The sequence below is a fragment of the Panulirus ornatus genome, chromosome 14 (assembly GCF_036320965.1).
Source record: "Panulirus ornatus isolate Po-2019 chromosome 14, ASM3632096v1, whole genome shotgun sequence".
In the NCBI taxonomy this organism is placed as follows: Eukaryota; Metazoa; Arthropoda; class Malacostraca; order Decapoda; family Palinuridae; genus Panulirus; species Panulirus ornatus.
This window is the reverse complement of record NC_092237.1, coordinates 48,387,011-48,399,533: the sequence shown is the minus strand read 5'-3', so window position 1 is coordinate 48,399,533 and position 12,523 is coordinate 48,387,011. Positions and strand designations below refer to the sequence as shown.

The following is a 12,523-nucleotide window of genomic DNA, read 5'->3' as shown; positions in this document are numbered from 1 at the left end:
CTCACTTCCCAAGCCCTCTCATCCACAACAGACAGCATACTTGCCCCTCTCTCCAAAGCTCTTGTATTGACCTCCCTTAAAACCCCATCTATAAACAAATCAAATAACCATGGAGACATCATGCATCCCTGCCGCAAACTGACATTCACTGGGAACCAATCACTTTCCTCTCTTCCTACTTGTGGCCTTTGCTGTTTTTTCCTGGAGAGAAAGAATACTTCCCACATATTTCCTGCATGTCTTAGAAAGCGACTAAAAGATGAGGGAGTGGTGGGGCCGAAAATCCTCCCCTCCCGTTTTTGATTTCCCAAAAGAGGGAATGGAGAAGGGAGCCCAGTGAGGATATTCCCTCTATGGCTCAGTCCTCTGTTCTTAACGCTGCCTTGCTGACAAGGGAAAAGGCGAATATGTATGAAAAAAATAAATAAAACCAGGATCAATATCTATAAAAGAGTCCTGGTGTTAGCCAGGACCTTTCTAAAGGCTTCTGCAGTCAAAGCTGCACTACTTCCAGTAGCAGGCAAATGTAAACTCATTTGGAGTGGAAGGTTCCTTAACAAGATTGTACTCCAAATGATACATCCTTGGCAAAGGTGACTTTCCACCAGCAGTGTAATCTGCAGAATAATGACCACCTTAGGACACAAAGAAAAGAAATGAGCAAAAGCTCGAGTACTGCAGGTGTATTAAAAAAAACTAATTAATTTTTTTAACTCAATATTTGACAGTCAAAATTCAGTACACAAACTCATAGGACATGGACTAAATTCATAATAATTTTCAAGAGAGCAACACCTTAAGCCAGTTGAATATTTAAACTGAGGCCTGTATTCATGTGTATTACAGATCACCCACACATTTAGTTCTAATGTATCAAACCACTGTCTTCAGCACCTATCTGTATTTAGCCCATTTATTATTCATGTAAATCATTCTAAAATAATTCTTGCCAACACATAAATTCATTCACAATGATACCTTACTCATAATATGCAGCCTGCCCAAGCAATCTTGGCTTTTAAACTGTCATATCATGCACTGACTTGCAATCTTACCTCCCAAAGACAATCTTTCCTTCTCATCTGTGGCCTCTTGCTACTGTATACTTAACTTAATGGACTCATCCAGAATAATAGAGTCTTGACAGAGTCTTTCCATTAAAGTACAGGCCTTTTCATACCCCTTTTCATTCAACTACATAATACATGCATCTCTCATCATAACATTTTTGTTAAAAAATCTTTATATATATATATATATATATATATATATATATATATATATATATATATATATCATGTTCCCTGTATTTCTCCATATACAGTAAACAGGAACTTTCCATCCATTCTGGTGATGTTTATGGCTGTCATAATCTAAGAAAATATCAGCAAATTCATATTTGGATAAAAATTGATTGGAATGGTTATCTAATGTTTTCTTTTCCTAATATCCTACATAAACTGCTATCACTTGCAAATATTTCTGGTTCTATCAGTGTGGCCAGAGTAATAACAACAGTTTACAATCCAGCCTACTTAAGATGATGAAGTTATACTGGGAAGGACTCAAATCTGAAAAAAAATAAAGTCTAATCAAGGTACAAGATCTATCGATTTGTAAACAAAGGATCTTATTACACATAAATATAAAAAAGAATAATATTTAACACTTTTAATCTTTTATACTATATATATTCTTCTCTAACCCCAACCCAATTCATGAACAGATAACCCTCCTACCTACTTCCCATAACAAAGGCAGTCATTTAATGGACTATATTCCATTTGATAACTTTAAACTTGGTGGATAAAAATTTGTACAAAGTATAATCCTATTGGTAAGAGTCTCTGTTGTAAACAGTATCCCTCACCATAAACTCCATTATCCAGAACCTGGTCAGTCTGTATGATTCACGACACCTAATTTGATCTTTATGATCAATCTATGGTCTAAAAAACCATAAAATGAATCCATAAAGTTGTATATAGTGGATGATGTAATACTGCTTCACTAGATTTTGGATAACTGAAACACTGGCTGGTCATGAACTTCAGCTAGTCAGGTATTGACATTTTCATCATTCCAGACACTAAAATATAAAATACTTCACTAAAGGTTTTACATCATCAATAAAACAAAAACATTTAAATATCCATGCATACTCAAACTCATTAAACCACATGAAAATTACCTAGCTGACTAAACTGAAGATATCTACCTAATAAAGAATGAAAGTGACTATGTTGCATGAATGACAGTGAAAAATACTGCAATATCATGTGACAATAATAGTTATACTCTCTTAAGCCTATAAACAAAGAGATCAATAATTTCAAAGCCTCTTTCATATAGAAATAAAATAGAAAATGTAAATGAACAAATAACTAATCTATCAAGGCCAATTTTTCATTAATTTTATCCAATTCCTGTTACACCTATTATCTCATCACTTTTTCATAAATAAAAAAACTTGCTTTAAGAATCCAGTCATACTTTATAGCTTTCAGACAAAAGTCACACAGTTCCTTTGTATTTTCATGCTAGGGTCACATTATCAAAACCTACTTAAGTGCGCTCTCAACATTGCAAACATTCAGTGTTAAGCATTACACCTTTACTTTCAATTAGACAATACACCTCAAGGATACCTTTAACTTTTATGAGACAATATACCTTCAGGTCAGTATTGCCTTATTTCCAATAATATCTAAAAGATGAAATCCTAAACACTGAGTGCAGGTGATGTTCAGTGGGCATCACAACCCTCTATGTTCTGTGTGTGTAGCTGATGAGCTCACTAAGGCTTAAAACTGTTGGCCTCTTCATTCAGTACCATTGATGGGCACTATTCATTACCCGTAGTCCATAAGTACTAATCAACGCCCAAATACCGGTGATTATCCCACAGCCAATCGATGTAGAAGTTCAACATGTGATCAGAAGGTCGGATCTTACGCCACTCATTTACGCAGAAAATTCTGTAGGAATCGTTTCCATATTTTCCAATACCATGAAGTTCCTTGGGATAAATCCAATCCTTTGTTAAGTATTCCTCTGAAAAAATGGAATATCAATTTAATTTAAAAATGAGTTATGAATTACTTCAAAAGCAATAAATACCATATTTAAAGTGCACATAGGCTGATATTCGCAATGGAATAAGTACATAACACTCCATCAACACCATGTCACCTCTTCTCATATTCAAAAGTGTTGATGAATGGATAATCTACTTCAAACAATCTAGCTGTCAATCACCTCTTATCCTTCAAATATTATTAAAGACAATATGATACTTAAAGTAACTGAAAAATTCTACAAGTTGGTTAGGATATCGCATGAGTAATTGTCAATTCACACTAGATACTAAGCTGGGAAATATATGAAGTTACAAATATACTCAATGGAGAGAGTACAAAATTGGAAGCAACACAAAAGAGTGAAAGCAGAATAACAAACAATATACTGTAAGAAAAGATTTGAGTGATCAGAGCCTGAACATGCAGGAGGGTGAAAGGCATGCAAGGAATAGAGTGAATTGGAACGATGTGGTATACCGGGGTCGACGTGCTGTCAATGGATTGATCCAGGGCATGTTAAGCGTCTGGGGTAAACCATGGAAAGTTCTGTGGGGCCTGGATGTGGAAAGGGAGCTGTGGTTTCGGTGCATTATTACATGACAGCTAGAGACAGTGTGAACGAATGTGGCCTTTGTAGTCTTTTCCTAGCGCTACCTCGCGCACATGAGGTGGGAGAGGGTTGTTATTCCATGTGTGGTGAGGTGGCGACAGGAATGAATAAGGGCAGACAGTATGAATTATGTACATGTGTATATATGTATATGTCTGTGTGTATATATATATATATGTATACATTGAGATGTGTAGGTATGTATATTTGCGAGTGTGGACGTGTATGTATATACATGTGTATGTGGGTGGGTTGGGCCATTCTTTCATCTGTTTCCTTGTGCTACCTCGCTAATGCGGGAGACAGCGACAAAGCAAAATAAAAAAAATAATAATACTGTAAGGGACAAAGATGGGCTTGTTTGATGAAATAGTAGTCCTGTTGGTGTTGCCTGGATGTGATGTGTGGACCTACGACAAAAATATAAAGGATAGGGTGAATGTGTTGGAAATGAAATGTGGTGTAAAGAGGTTTGATCTATGAGAGGTGTGGGAATAATTGGAATATGTATGATGTAGGAAAGAGATGATGAGGTTGTGCTAAAATGTTTAGGAAGTATGGAGAGGGTGAGTGAGAAAGGGATGATTAAGAAAATCATACATCAGAAGCGGAAGGAACTAGGAAAAGGGGGGAGCCAAGAATATGGTGGAAGGATGGAGTGAAAGATGCCTGAACATTCAAGAGAATGCAAAGCTTCGAAGGGATAGACTGAATTGGAGCAATGTGGTTCATGGGACAATGTCCTGTTAGTGAGCTGAGCCATGTAAACAATGGAATGGATGAACATGTATAGAAAAAAATGTACGAGAAAGAAAACTGTTAAATCTGAAGATCAGAGTGGGATGAATGAATATCTTTGGTAGGCAGCCAACGACAAGGGTATTAACAGTACTAGCCGCATGGGTATTGGAAGAGTTAATGGCACCTGCATACTGAGCCAACACTTCAGTGGTTCTCAAGTTTCACTCCTCTGATCCAGGTAGCTGTCTTTTCTTCCTGCCTTGCCTACATGTGGACTACTGGCATTCTGTCCACACCCATACAATCTCCCCTTGTCATACATAACACCTACTAACACTTACCTCATACACCTCATTTTTTTTGTAACTAGATTTTTCTGCTGTAATTAATAGCTATGCACTAACCCTACCTTTTGGCAAAATGGTAGTAAGCAGGAATATCTGAGAAGGAGCATCAGGTAAAATTTGTAGGTAGGAACATCAGGCAGAAGTAGTAAATAGGAACATTAGGTAGGAGCCTTTGCAAACACTGCACCAAAGGAGGGGAGGATTTCCAGTCCCCCGCTCCCTATTCATATATGTATATATATTTTTTTATCATACTTTGTTGCTGTTTCCCACGTTAGCAAGGTAGCGCAAGGAAACAGACGAAAGAATGGCCCAACCCACCCACATACACATGTATATACATACATGTCCACACACACAAATATACATACCTATACATCTCCACGTATACATATATATACACACACAGACATATACATATATACACATGTACATAATTCATACTGTCTGCCTTTATTCATACCCATCGCCATCCCGTCACACATGAAATAACAACCCCCTCTCCCCGCATGTGCGCGAGGTAGCGCTAAGAAAAGACAACAAAGGCCACATTCGTTCACACTCAGTCTCTGGCTGTCTTGTATAATGCACTGAAACCACAGTTCCCTTTCCATATCCAGGCCCCACAGAACTTTCCATGGTTTACCCTAGATGCTTCACACGCCCTGGTTCTATCCATTGACAGCACGTCAACCCCAGTATACCACATCATTCCAATTCACTCTATTCCTTGCACGCCTTTCACCCTTCTGCATGTTCAGGCCCCGATCACTCAAAATCTTTTTCACTCCATCTTTCCACCTCCAATTTGGTCTCCCACTTCTCCTCGTTCCCTCCACCTCTGACACATACATCCTCTTGGTTAATCTTTCCTCCCTCATTCTCTCCATGTGACCAAACCATTTCAAAACACCCTCTTCTGTTCTCTCAACCACACTCTTTTTATTACCACACATCTCTCTTAATCTATTATCACTTACTCGATCAAACCACCTCACACCACATATTGTCCTCAAACATCTCATTTCCAGCACATCCATCACACATCCCTGCCGCAAACCTACATTCACTGAGAACCAATCACTTTCCTCTCTTCCTACATGTACACATGCCTTACATCCTCCATAAAAACTTTTCACTGCTTCTAACAACTTGCCTCCCACACCATATATTCTTAATACCTTCCACAGAGCATCTCTATCAACTCTATCATATGACTTCTCCAGATCCATAAATGCTACTTACAAATCCATTTGCTTTTCTAAGTATTTCTCACATACATTCTTCAAAGCTAACACCTGATCCACACATCCTCTACCACTTCTGAAACCACACTGCTCTTCCCCAATCTGATGCTCTGTACATACCTTCACCCTCTCAATCAATACCCTCCCATATAACTTCCCAGGAATATTCAAACTTATACCTCTGTAATTTGAGCACTCACTTTTATCCCCTTTGCCTCTGTACAATGGCACTATGCAAGCATTCCGCCAATCCTCAGGTACCTCACCATGAGTCATACATACATTAAATAACCTTACCAACCAGTCAACAATACAGTTATCCCCTTTTTTAATAAATTCCACTGCAATACCATCCAAACCCACTGCCTTGCCGGCTTTCATCTTCAGCAAAGCTTTTACTACCTCTTCTCTGTTTACCAAATCATTTTCCCTAACCCTCTCACTTTGCACACCATCTTGACCAAAACACCCTATATCTGCCACTCGATCAAAAAACACATTCAACAAACCTTCAAAATACTCATTCCATCTCCTTCTCACATCACCACTACTTGTTATCACCTCCCTATTAGCCCCCTTCACTGAAGTTCCCATTTGTTCCCCTGTCTTACACACTTTATTTACCTCCTCCCAAAACATCTTTTTTTTCTCCCTAAAATTTAATGATACTCTCTCACCCCAACTCTCATTTGCCCTCTTTTTCACCTCTTGCACCTTCCTCTTGACCTCCAGCCTCTTTCTTTTATACATCTCCCACTCATTGGAATTACTTCCCTGCAAAAATTGTCCAAATACCTCTCTCTTCTCTTTCACTAATACTCTTTCTTCTTCATCCCACCACTCACTACCCTTCCTAATCTGCCCACCTCCCATGCTTCTCATGCCACAAGAATCTTTTGCGCAAGCCATCACTGCTTCCCTAAATACATCCCATTCCTCCCCCACTCCCCTTACCTCCTTTGTTCTCACCTTTTTCCATTCTGTACTCAGCCTCTCCTAGTACTTCCTCACACAAGTCTCCTTCCCAAGCTCACTTACTCTCACCACTCTTTTCACCCCAACATTCTCTCTTCTTTTCTGAAAACCTCTACAAATCTTCACCTTCGCCTCCACAAGATAATGACCAGACATCCCTCCAGTTACACCTCTCAGCACATTAACATCCAAAAGTCTCTCTTTTGCAAGCCTATCAATTAACACGTAATCCAATAACGCTCTCTGGCCATCTCTCCTACTTACATACGTATACTTAAGTATATCTCTCATTTTAAACCAGGTATTCCCAATCACCAGTCCTTTTTCAGCACATAAATCTACAAGCTCTTCACCATTTCCGTTTACAACACTGAACACCCCAAGTACACCAATTATTCCCTCAACTGCCACATTACTCACCTTTGCATTCAAATCACCCATCACCATAACCCGGTCTCGTGCATCACAACTACTAACACACTCACTCAGCTGCTCCCAAAACACTTGCCTCTCATGATCTTTCTTCTCATGCCCAGGTGCATATGCACCAATAATCACCCATCTTTCTCCATCAACTTTCAGTTTTACCCATATCAATCTAGAGTTTACTTTCTTACACTCTATCACATACTCCCACCACTCCTGTTTCAGGAGTAGTGCTACTCCTTCCCTTGCTCTTGTCCTCTCACTAACCCCTGAATTTACTCCCAAGACATTCCCACACCACTCTTGCCCTTTACCCTTGAGCTTCGTTTCACTCAGAGCCAGAACATCCAGGTTCCTTTCCTCAAACATACTACCTATCTCTCCTATTTTCTCATCTTGGTTACATCCACACACATTTAGACACCCCAATCTGAGCCTTCGAGGAGGATGAACACTCCCCACGTGACTCCTTTTTCTGTTTTCCCTTTTAAAAAGTTAAAATATAAGGAGGGGAGGGTTTCCAGCCCCCGCTCCTGTCCCGCTTAGTTGCCTTCTACGACACGTGAGGAATGCGTGGGAAGTATTCTTTCTTCCCTATATGGGGATACAGGAGAAAGAATACTTCCCACATTTTCTCTGCATATCATAAAAGGCGACTAAAAGGGGAGGGAGATGGGAGCTGGAAATCCTCCCCTCCAGTTTTTACTTTACCTAAAGAAGGAACAGAGAAGGGGGCCAAGTGAGGATTTTCCCTCTAAGGCTCAGTCCTCTGTTCTTAATGCTACCTTGCTAATGCGGGAAATGGCTAATATGTATGAAAAAAAATATATATATTCATTATTTATTCAATTATACTTAATTGCCGTCTCCCATGTTCGCGAGGTAGCACAAGGAAACATAAGAGGAATGGCCTAACCCACCCACATACACATGTATATACATAAATGCTCACACATGCACATATACACATATATACATTTTAACATATACATACACAGGCATACAAATTCTCGATTAATATGGGTAAAATTGAAAGTTGATGGAGAGAGGTGGGTGATTATTGGTGCATATGCACCTGGGCATGAGAAGAAAGATCATGAGAGGCAAGTGTTTTGGGAGCAGCTGAATGAGTGTGTTAGCGGTTTTGATGCACGAGACCGGGTTATAGTGATGGGTGATTTGAATGCAAAGGTGAGTAATGTGGCAGTTGAGGGAATAATTGGTATGCATGGGGTGTTCAGTGTTGTAAATGGAAATGGTGAAGAGCTTGTAGATTTATGTGCTGAAAAAGGACTGATGATTGGGAATACCTGGTTTAAAAAGCGAGATATACATAAGTATACTTATGTAAGTAGGAGAGATGGCCAGAGAGCGTTATTGGATTACGTGTTAATTGACAGGCGTGCGAAAGAGAGACTTTTGGATGTTAATGTGCTGAGAGGTGCAACTGGAGGGATGTCTGATCATTATCTTGTGGAGGCTAAGGTGAAGATTAGTATGGGTTTTCAGAAAAGAGGAGTGAATGTTGGGGTGAAGAAGGTGGTGAGAGTAAGTGAGCTTGGGAAGGAGACCTGTGTGGGGAAGTACCAGGAGAGACTGTGTACAGAATGGAAAAAGGTGAGAACAATGGAAGTAAGGGGAGTGGGGGAGGAATGGGATGTATTTAGGGAATCAGTGATGGATTGCGCAAAAGATGCTTGTGGCATGAGAAGAGTGGGAGGTGGGCTGTTTAGAAAGGGTAGTGAGTGGTGGGATGAAGAAGTAAGAGTATTAGTGAAAGAGAAGAGAGAGGCATTTGGACGATTTTTGCAGGGAAAAAATGCAATTGAGTGGGAGAAGTATAAAAGAAAGAGACAGGAGGTCAAGAGAAAGGTGCAAGAGGTGAAAAAAAGGGCAAATGAGAGTTGGGGTGAGAGACTATCAATAAATTTTAGGGAGAATAAAAAGATGTTCTGGAAGGAGGTAAATAGGGTGCGTAAGACAAGGGAGCAAATGGGAACTTCAGTGAAGGGCGTAAATGGGGAGGTGATAACAAGTAGTGGTGATGTGAGAAGGAGATGGAATGAGTATTTTGAAGGTTTGTTGAATGTGTCTGATGACAGAGTGGCAGATATAGGGTGTTTTGGTCGAGGTGGTGTGCAAAGTGAGAGGGTTAGGGAAAATGATTTGGTAAACAGAGAAGAGGTAGTAAAAGCTTTGCGGAAGATGAAAGCCGGCAAGGCAGCAGGTTTGGATGGTATTGCAGTGGAATTTATTAAAAAAGGGGGTGACTGTATTGTTGACTGGTTGGTAAGGTTATTTAATGTATGTATGACTCATGGTGAGGTGCCTGAGGATTGGCGGAATGCGTGCATAGTGCCATTGTACAAAGGCAAAGGGGATAAGAGTGAGTGCTCAAATTACAGAGGTATAAGTTTGTTGAGTATTCCTGGTAAATTATATGGGAGGGTATTGATTGAGAGGGTGAAGGCATGTACAGAGCATCAGATTGGGGAAGAGCAGTGCGGTTTCAGAAGTGGTAGAGGATGTGTGGATCAGGTGTTTGCTTTGAAGAATGTATGTGAGAAATACTTAGAAAAGCAAATGGATTTGTATGTAGCATTTATGGATCTGGAGAAAGCATATGATAGAGTTGATAGAGATGCTCTGTGGAAGGTATTAAGAATATATGGTGTGGGAGGCAAGTTGTTAGAAGCAGTGAAAAGTTTTTATCGAGGATGTAAGGCATGTGTACGTGTAGGAAGAGAGGAAAGTGATTGGTTCTCAGTGAATGTAGGTTTGCGGCAGGGGTGTGTGATGTCTCCATGGTTGTTTAATTTGTTTATGGATGGGGTTGTTAGGGAGGTAAATGCAAGAGTCCTGGAAAGAGGGGCAAGTATGAAGTCTGTTGGGGATGAGAGAGCTTGGGAAGTGAGTCAGTTGTTGTTCGCTGATGATACAGCGCTGGTGGCTGATTCATGTGAGAAACTGCAGAAGCTGGTGACTGAGTTTGGAAAAGTGTGTGGAAGAAGAAAGTTAAGAGTAAATGTGAATAAGAGCAAGGTTATTAGGTACAGTAGGGTTGAGGGTCAAGTCAATTGGGAGGTGAGTTTGAATGGAGAAAAACTGGAGGAAGTGAAGTGTTTTAGATATCTGGGAGTGGATCTGTCAGCGGATGGATCCATGGAAGCGGAAGTGGATCATAGGGTGGGGGAGGGGGCGAAAATTTTGGGAGCCTTGAAAAATGTGTGGAAGTCGAGAACATTATCTCGGAAAGCAAAAATGGGTATGTTTGAAGGAATAGTGGTTCCAACAATGTTGTATGGTTGCGAGGCGTGGGCTATGGATAGAGTTGTGCGCAGGAGGATGGATGTGCTGGAAATGAGATGTTTGAGGACAATGTGTGGTGTGAGGTGGTTTGATCGAGTAAGTAACGTAAGGGTAAGAGAGATGTGTGGAAATAAAAAGAGCGTGGTTGAGAGAGCAGAAGAGGGTGTTTTGAAATGGTTTGGGCACATGGAGAGAATGAGTGAGGAAAGATTGACCAAGAGGATATATGTGTCGGAGGTGGAGGGAACGAGGAGAAGAGGGAGACCAAATTGGAGGTGGAAAGATGGAGTGAAAAAGATTTTGTGTGATCGGGGCCTGAACATGCAGGAGGGTGTAAGGAGGGCAAGGAATAGAGTGAATTGGAGCGATGTGGTATACAGGGGTTGACGTGCTGTCAGTGGAGTGAATCAAGGCATGTGAAGCGTCTGGGGTAAACCATGGAAAGCTGTGTAGGTATGTATATTTGCGTGTGTGGACGTGTGTATGTACATGTGTATGGGGGGGGGGCCATTTCTTTCGTCTGTTTCCTTGCGCTACCTCGCAAACGCGGGAGACAGCGACAAAGTATAAAAAAAAAAAAAAAAAAAAAAAAAAAAAAAAAAGGCATACAAATATATGCACATGTACATATTCATACTCATGGGATGGCTTTGATTAGGGCCTCAGGTGCCCATGCCGTCTCAGCTTAAAAAACTGAGGGTTTGAGAATTATGTGGTGGCTACAATGCCTTGCAGTTATCACCATGTGGGTGTTACTAACTGGAGGAATGCAGACTAATGAAATACGCTATAATGTCTGAATGGGTGGTTAGTGAACAACGAGAGAAAGCCAAACAGTTGGTGGTTAGAGGAACCCCTACTAATCAGGAGATTCTTTCAAAGTCATGGGTCAGACTGACCTTGGAAAGAAAACTCTCATAAATTTTAAGTATATATGGTATGTCTTGCTGTTCATTTTCTGTACAGCCAGGATTTCTGACTAAAACAGATCATGGTTGGAACTTCTGCTCAATCTTAAGAATGACCATTCCTCCAACCACAGAAAATAAAGGACTAAGAAGTGTTCAAAATAGAAAGTAGTATGATAAGGCTAAAACACCGCTCAACACCAACCTGAGAAACGAATGATTAATTTTGCTCTTTTTTCATGGAGGCCAAGAGGTTGAATAAAATCAGCAATTTCTTCCCACGAAGTCCTGACTGTGTCTTCAGGGGTTGGCCATCTCTCAAGAAACTTCCAGAGAATATTTTTACCAAGAGCTTCTTCACCTGAGATATTACGATTGGTATTAATAATCCTCATTTCAGATAAAAGGATATTTCTTTAATTACATCTAATACGCTCTTTCTGAGTTTTCTATAATAATATCTACTATACTTTTCTGAGTTTATGTAAGATTCAACTCACCTACTTTATGATATATCCTAAAAATTCAGTTTGATTTGAATATGCTGAAGCAGAATCTTTTCTAAATCTAATCATTAAGGCAAATGATTTCACTCATCCATACTCAAACTGCTCGTCTTCAGAGTTGCCTCAATTCGTTCTTATATCACTGTCTACTGTATTTCACCCATGGTTCATTTCTTTTCATACTTGTTCACAGCTTAGCTAACTAGGTAGCACCGTGAACTGACAAAGAATGTCATGTATAATGCACCAACACCAGAGCCCCTGTCCACATCCAGGTCCCACAGTCTGTTCTGTGGTTTCCTGTCTACTTCATAAGCCTTGGTTCAACCCACTGACAGCACACTGACCACTGCATACTGTATTGGTCCAATTTA

General features: G+C 40.1%; 1 protein-coding gene across 2 annotated transcripts in view; it reads right to left on the bottom strand.

Annotated features, from left to right (window-relative positions):
* Positions 1-668: 668 nt before the first annotated feature.
* The window catches only part of LOC139753389 (uncharacterized), a 139,697-nt gene continuing 127,842 nt past the window's right edge, over positions 669-12,523 (bottom strand). For both annotated transcript variants that reach the window (XM_071669827.1, XM_071669828.1), the window contains 3 exons: positions 11,849-12,004; positions 2,892-3,054; positions 669-1,571 (listed from right to left, as the gene is read on the bottom strand). In XM_071669827.1, coding sequence (XP_071525928.1) covers positions 1,550-1,571; positions 2,892-3,054; positions 11,849-12,004 — 341 coding nt within the window. In that variant the 3' untranslated portion in view covers positions 669-1,549. The remainder of the gene's footprint in view (positions 1,572-2,891; positions 3,055-11,848; positions 12,005-12,523) is intronic.